The sequence below is a fragment of the Phalaenopsis equestris genome, unplaced genomic scaffold, assembly GCF_001263595.1.
Source record: "Phalaenopsis equestris unplaced genomic scaffold, ASM126359v1 Scaffold000002, whole genome shotgun sequence".
In the NCBI taxonomy this organism is placed as follows: Eukaryota; Viridiplantae; Streptophyta; class Magnoliopsida; order Asparagales; family Orchidaceae; genus Phalaenopsis; species Phalaenopsis equestris.
Window position 1 is genome coordinate 18,772,167 of NW_018164444.1, and position 8,068 is coordinate 18,780,234.

General features: G+C 35.3%; 1 protein-coding gene across 1 annotated transcript in view; it reads left to right on the forward strand.

Annotated features, from left to right (window-relative positions):
- Nucleotides 1-8,068, forward strand: part of LOC110025615 (ATP-dependent DNA helicase RecQ-like) — a 91,964-nt gene that overhangs the window by 5,734 nt on the left and 78,162 nt on the right. Inside the window, 3 exon segments of the mRNA XM_020726195.1 lie at nucleotides 4,775-4,850; nucleotides 4,921-5,063; nucleotides 5,403-5,489. Of these exon segments, the coding sequence (XP_020581854.1) occupies nucleotides 4,775-4,850; nucleotides 4,921-5,063; nucleotides 5,403-5,489 (306 nt within the window).

The following is an 8,068-nucleotide window of genomic DNA, read 5'->3' on the forward strand; positions in this document are numbered from 1 at the left end:
AGGAACCCCACTAAAAATAAAGAAAATACATATAGTCCTAGGGGTTTATCCTTCCGCATTACAACTCCTCCCAAAAAAGAAATAAAGATGAAAAAATGGTAAATGTAAACCAAAAGTACATGTATCCAACCAAAACGTATACCCAAAGAGTGAAGTATACTCCCATATGAACATGTATAAAAAATGAAACAAAGGTAGCGCAAGTTGCAAGCCAAAAACAGACGTCTTGAAAGATGGAAAGAGCACCAACGAGCAAGTTTCAAAATTCAAAAACTTGCAGCTCAAAAACTGTGAAAACACCAAACAAGCAAGAAAACAAGTGAGCTATCTTGCAAATGATGGTCAATGGAATAGTGGAAAGCAAAACATGGGACCAACAATCATGTCAGAAAGGAAAATTCCAATGGCCCCCTCCATCTCCAAAATGCTAGTGAGAAGAGGAAAATTCCAATAGCCGTCTACCCAAGTATTCGACACCTTGAGATTAGAATACCTCGTATCCCTTATAACAAGCAAAATATGAGACCAACAATCATGTCAGAAAGAAATATTTCTACTACGCACCTCCCAGTAAATGAAATTCTTCGCCCAGTCTCTAATATGAAGCAATCTCTTCGACATCGTGGAATTACCCAATCACCAATTAATCAAAGCAGGATGAGAGGAACAACAATATTTCTTGTGCATGAAATTAGCCCATAAAGACTCGCCTTTCCTGAAATTAAACTATTGCTTAAAAACATTAATATCAGCAATATGGTGCAGAGATTTGAAGCCCAAACCACCAGCATACAGGGGTTTGCAAACATTCTTCCAAGACATCCATCTTCTACCAGAGTGATTTCCCACCCATAAAAACTTATTGAAACATCTTTCAAGGTTCAAAATAACTTTTTGTTCAAAATAGTACTTTTTTTGGGTTGGAGTACTTGAAGAGTGTATAAAGGAAGAGAGTGAAGGATGCTCTTGAGCACTATAATACAACCCTCAAAGGAAAGGAGATTATTTTTCCAATCCAAAATTCTTTTTCCGCACATTTTCCACTACCTCATCAAACTGAATACGTCTCTTCCTGCCTTTAAGAAGAAAAACCCCCAAATATTTAAGAGGAAGGGTAGAGAGGGATAAGTCGATAAAATTGGCAATCCAACATGCATTAGAATGATTGACCATGTTTCCCAAGTAGATGTTACATTTATTAGCATTAAATAGTAGGTCAGAGACGGATTGGAAGTCAATCATTAAGCTGTGAATCTCCTTCACCATTTTTTCGCTAGCATTAGAAAATAGTATCATGTCATCGATATAAGCTAAATGAGTGATCACCATGTTAGATTTATGAGCGTATTGCAAATTAGGGTTTCTCCTGAAAATATTGTTTAGGAGAGGAGAGAGATAATCAAATATTAAAATGAAAATAGTAGGGGATAAAGGATCTCCCCGCTTAATCCCATAGCTTGCACTAAAAAGGCCCCGAGACTGGCCATTAATGAGAATACTATATTTATTGCAATGAAGCCAAGATAGGATAATTTTGCAAAACTCCTGAGAGAAACCTCGTGCCTTAAGAACCTTCAATATAAACTCCCAACTGAGTTAAGCATAAGCCTTACGGATATCTAATTTAGTGATCATGCTGCCCCCTCTACATTTTTATCAATGTCAAGAATGAGTTTCTGTGCCAGCATGATGTTATCAGTGATCCCCCGCCCCTGAATAAAGAAGATTGATTCAAAGAAATTAATTTGTTGAGGTGAGGTTGGATGCGTCTGACCAAAATTTTACTAATGAACTTTGAGATAATAGAAGTCAGAGAGATGGGTCTAAAATGATCCAAAGAGCTCTTTTGAGTATTTTTGGGAATGAGAACAGTTGTAGCGACAAAGAAGTAATTTCCTGGTGTTTCCCCTTTAAAGAAACATCACCTCTTATGTGCTTTAAATGACACAATCTTGATGTCCGCTGGTTTGCCTCTTTCAGTTGAACTAGTTGATTTGGATTTCACAGTATTTTAAGCTTGTTTGGATTGTGATATGATTTTTAGCTGGATCATGTGTGAAGAACTGGTCAAGCCATGCATGCTGAGCTTATAAGCTCATCTCTTATGTGCTTTAAATAACACTATCTTGATGTTTGGATTATGATTTGATTTTAAGTCAGACCATGTGTGAAGAACTGGTCAAAGCTGAGCTTATAGCCTCTTCTCTTATGTGCACTAAATAACACGATTCTGATTTACACTACCATTCCCGGATCCCAAGCCCCAATTCCCAGATGCCAAAAGTGAAGGGTTGTATTAAATAGTTGACAATCAACATAAAAATTTTTGTCTAAAAATTGTGAAATCAATCATTTAAATCATTATGTTAATGCTAGGGCATTCTTTAGAAGCAATTCATTGTAGGACTTGAATACAATGAAAATAAGCAAGGGTTGTTGCAACGACGCAAGTGTGTAGTATTAAATAAGTGAGGGTTATCACATTATGAACGGATACATGCAAACAAACGAGTCCATGAAACTAATATTAGGATAAAAATTTGAAATATAAGTACTCTCATAAGTAAAATAATATAATTAATAAATATTATGGTTCACAGAAATATAAATATCTTATATATTTAAGAAATTAAATTGATGGGAATAAAATAAGGAGATTGACAGTTTATGTTTTAAACTTTGATATTTAGGTAAACACCATATTAGAAATGGTGTAAGTATAATTATATATAAGAGTATGAAAGATAATATTATAAAAATAATAGAATTGGAGTTAGAGTTAGAGATCTAATGACTTTTATTGATACTAGTATTTTTAACGTTATAAGTGCTTATGTTCCTCAAATATGTTTATATATATATATGCAAAAGAAAAAAAATTAGAAAGACTTAAAATAATTAATACAAATTATACATGTTGAAGAAAAAAATTTTATTGGATGAGATTGAAATGAATATGTTGGTAGAGTAGTAGAAGATTTTAGAAGTATTCATGACGACTATCATTTTGGAGTAACTAATGAACATGTAATCATTTGGATTTGCTTTAACTTATAATTTTTTTTTATTTCTAATACTTTATCTAAGAAAAGAGATGATTATATTATCACTTATAAGAATGAATCCAATAAAATGCAAATTTGCTATTTTTTAATGAAAAAAATAAATCGTCGAGAGTATAAAGATTGTAAGGTCATTCCAAAGTTTTAAATTTCTCAAAATTTCTATAGGTTACGAATGATAGAAAAATTTCTCAAAATCGATTTGGGCTCATGCCAAACAGGTTTACTATGGAAGCTATACATTTTTTGAGTGATTTGATGGAGAATTATACAGATAATAAGGAGGATCTACATATAATATTTGTTGACTTAGAAAAAAAATTATAGTGGAATAAAGGCTTGTTATTGTTTTTATTGTAGAAAAAAGTTATGATAAGATTCCAAGGGAAGAAATTTGGAGAGTTCTAGAAAAGAAAGGCATTAATAATGCTTATATTCAAGTTATTAAATATATGTGTACTAGAGCTATTACTCGTGTTCAAGCACAAGAGGATTGACTAAGTATTTTCCTATCTCAAATTATATTATATCAGGAATCGGCTTTTAGCCCATATCCTTTTGCTTTTGTTATGGATGTTCTTACTGACATTTATAGAAGGATGTACCTTGGTGTATGCTTTTGGCTGATGATATCCTTCTTGTGAATAAGACTAGAGAGATTTTTGAAAAATTTTGAATTATGGAGGTTAATTTTGAGTCTAAAGGCTTTCGTTTGAGTAGATCTAAAATTGAACACATGGAATGTAATTTAGTAGTAGTAGATCTAGTGGCGGGTTTGTAACAATGGGTATCAAGTCATTAAAAGGAGTGAACATTTTAGATGTCTCGGGTCTATTATTCAAAGTAATGGTGATATAAAGGGGGATGTTGTTAGCAGAATTCAAGTTGGGTGGTTGAAGTAGAGGAATGCATCGAGCTTGCTACATGATAGGAAAGCACTGCTTAAATTTAAAGGAAAATTTCATAGGATGATTGTTAGACCTGCAATGCTTCATGGCGCATATGTTGGCCTGTAAAGGAAAAGCATAAAATAAAGTTAAATGTTGCTCAGATGAGAATGATCAAAGTGGATTAGTGGCTTTACGTTTAGAGACAAAATGCGAAATGAATATATTCTTGAAAGGTTGGCGTAGCTCCAGTGGCAAACAAGAGAATTGTGATTTTTATGTTAACTAAAAGAGTCACCTTAGATGGTTTGGTCAAATTAAACATCAACCATCTGATGACCTAGGAGGAGAGTAGATATTTTAGATTTGACTTATGTTAACTAAAAGGACTTGGGCATGTTGTATAAAATATGATCTTAATTTATTAGAACTAAATGAAAATATGACACTCAATAAAACACAATGGAGAAAAAACACAATGGAAAAAGGATTCATGTAGCCGACCCCACTTAGGGGTTAAAGCTTTTTTGTTGTTGTTATTTTTGGATTATGATTTCATTTTTAAGGATAAAATTCAACGACAGTTTGACTCTTTGAGTCACCTCTGGGTTTGTGCATTACTTTGAAAATTTTCTTTTATCAATTAGATATTTTGCATAACACTAAGAAAAAGTAATAATTTACATTAACCTACTTGGGAAGAGTGTGCCCCGTGTGTCTACAATAGCGATAGATTCGTCAGCTTTATTTGTCTCCTGTACGATTTCACACAGAAAATTGTGATTTTTATAGAAATTAAATACCTTGGAAAATCCATGTGCATAGCTACCAGGTTCCTCCACTTGTGACTGGAAAGACTGCTGTAGTTGTAAGCCCTCTTCTGTCCTTGATGCAAGATCAGGTACTCACTCTTCTGCTATATACTTTTACGGTATTACAAATCGTGTTTCTGAGGTTACTCTGGTTAACAGGTCATGGCTCTTAAACAACGTGGTATAAAAGCTGAACATCTTGGAAGTAGCCAAACAGATAAGGATGCTTATTCTCAAGCTGAGAGGGGTGTTTTTGATGTACTATACATGACACCTGAGAAGGCTTGTTTGCTTCCTGCGAGGTAATAACTTTATGAGATGTAAAATTTAGTGCATTTATTCTTTACTATAGATGAGATGTAAAATGTAGTGAATTTACTCTTTGCTATAGGCGCTATTACTCATTGGTTTTTTGCATAGTGTTATTTGTTAAAATTAAGCAACTGTATCTCTCTCTCTTTCTCTCTCTCCGCACACACACACATATACACATCCAATTTTACTCTTTGTATTTATCCTTTTTTTTGCGTAACTAGCGATGGAAGAAAGGCTTTCTCTATAAATTTTATTTTACCTTGCTTTCTTAGTTCTTTTTTCATTATTCTGAATTCTGGCTTGTTTTTTTTTTCTTTGTTGTTTAGATTTTGGAGTAACCTGCTGAATTATGGAATCTGCTTGTTAGCTGTCGATGAAGCACACTGCATATCAGAATGGGGTCATGATTTCAGGTTGCCATTTCTTTTTTAAATTTTACTACATTTACACTGTACATGTAATTCTAACTAATTAGCAAGGTTTTGCTATTGGAGTTTTGATGCATGTACCAATAGTTGTCAGCATTGAGAGAAGTAATTCTGAAAGTAATCCTAAATAATTTAACAAAGGAGACATCAAATCACTTATTTTTGTATATTTTACACTACTGGTCAACATCTTTTGCTTTTGGCTAGCACGTTCATTCATTTCAAATAGGTTAAAGAAATTTCATATCATGTATTAATAAAAGTGCTGTTATGTGTATTCTAGTTATAATATGATCTAAGCTTTTCCTTGACTTCAATGTATCGGTAAATGTGATCATTTATCTATCATGGAGCTTATATGAAAGAAGTGTTTTGGAGGCAAAATCATGCCCTCATACAAATAATCTCTTTTTTGTTCAACAGCAAGCATCATATGGCATGTATGCTTTGCACTACAGCTCGTAATAGTTTTATGTGATTCCACGTTGGTAACATTAGCACTTGAATGTGCATTGAAATTTGATAAATTACCACAAAAAAGGATATTTTGTATCGCTTGCTTAAAGTACAAATGGACAAGCTATAATTTAAAAGTTTTCCTTGAGCTGATCTTGAGCCTTTAATTGATATAATCTTGGATGAGATTGTCTCAAGTTAGGTTCTTAATTAAGCTTCATTGACATAGGATTAGCATTTATACCTCTCCAAAATCGATCAGATCTAAAATGCTTACCCAAACTCAACCTGAATATTAAATAAGTTAGAAATTTTAGCCCGAACACGACTTGCTTTCAATCCGACTTACCCTAACTTCATCTGCATAACACATTTAACATAAGTATAACAATAGTTTCTGGTCAAATTTGAGTTTGCAGGTCATCCCAAACCCGATAATAAAAGTTAAATGGCTTGGGATTCTTGACTCAAATTGGACCCAATAAATTAATTGGTTTAAACTGGACTTGAATTTTTCAAGTCGAGCTTGGGTTGGGTTGGCATATCTAGTCAATTTTTAACATCTCCACTCTTAGCCTGAGCACTTCTTACCAAGGCTTATGGTTGCACTTGCTCATTTCTAAGGTGCACTTGTCAATGGAAAAAATGCACTTGCTAGGAAACATAGCGGGCTAATTATGGTCATTTGTCGCCAACCTGAAGAAAATTTGCCACAGTGTTGTAGGTTGATCGCCTGATCAATACTGCTTTGTCAAAAAATCAATATTTTCTTTTGAAGGCTTGCAACTCCATCAATTTAGTCAGCAACTCCTCCCAGTCACTCATATAAGTGTTTTCTATGTGTATTCATTAATGTTTCAATGATATCCGCATGTTTGTAATATTCTAATCATGTATTTTTTTTCTCTTTATAGCGTAAAAGGTGTAGCATTTATTGTAGTGCCTAAAATCCAATAATTAAAGAATCATGGTACTAGCTCAGAGGATTTTCTTCTTAGATATTTTCATGCTGGCAATAAAATCTTCAGGGCCTCTCCGTCTCCCTCTCCCTCGTTTTCTTTCTTCTTCTTCCTTCTCCAATCCTCTTTTTGTTTTTGGTTCTATAAGATCTTGCAAGTCTTATTAGTAAGGTTTTTGCATCATTATAAACAGATCAGGTGACATCTTAAAAGATTAAAATCAAGTGTTGCGAGAGCCAGAGCAACAAAGTTGTGGAATATTGTGGAACGCTCGAGAAATATCCTCCCCAGTAGGGCTTTGTTGACCTCCTTTTTTCGTGAGGTCTAGTATTTCTCGTAGGAGTTAGGATCTAGCCTTAGGGGTCTTCCTTCGACTATCTTAGAACCTTAGAAGTGGGACCCGCATCGTTTTAGTTCGATCTACTTTCGTCCTCTTTTGGAGTTTCGCGTGTGTGGTATCGACTTCTAGCACTTAGAAGGATGAAATCGACATGAGGAAACCCAAAAGGGTGGCCTTCTGCACAATTCGCACTCCCGCGCGCTTAAGCTTCGCAATTCGGAGAGTCGACGTGTCCGATCGCCGCAATTCGCATTGCCTGCACTGTTACCTGTCAAATGCTCAAGTAAACCTTTTGGGACGATGGATCGCGGGTCGAAATTTAATGAAATTTGAATTTCGACGTGTTTTTGACTTGATTGTCGACGTCGTCGTCCGAGCGACCCCAGATGACAAAACGGACTGCACCAGCGCGTCCGAAATGTCAATTTTGCCCAGGGAGGACACCCATTTTGTCGCGTCGCCGCGCGCGAGGAAATCATGTTTTAATTAATATATATATATATATACACTCAATATATATATTTATATATATATTAGTTAACGTTTACGTTTCTTTCCCCTTTAATCCCTAGCCGTCTCCCCTGCGCTCGAGCTCTGTCTCACGCAGCTCTCCCGTTCGCGCGTCTGGCCCTTTCCCTTTCTCGGTCTCGAGCCGTGCGAGCTCTTCCTCCTCCACGCGAGGGAAGCGTTGACCTCGTCCGTCCTTCCCTGTTCTTCTTCTGCCCGCGGCCTTCCTTCCCGATGCCGCGCCAGTCCCTTGAGCCGTGGGTTTTCTTCTCTCGGCAACTTGACTCTGTGAGGCTTGTTCC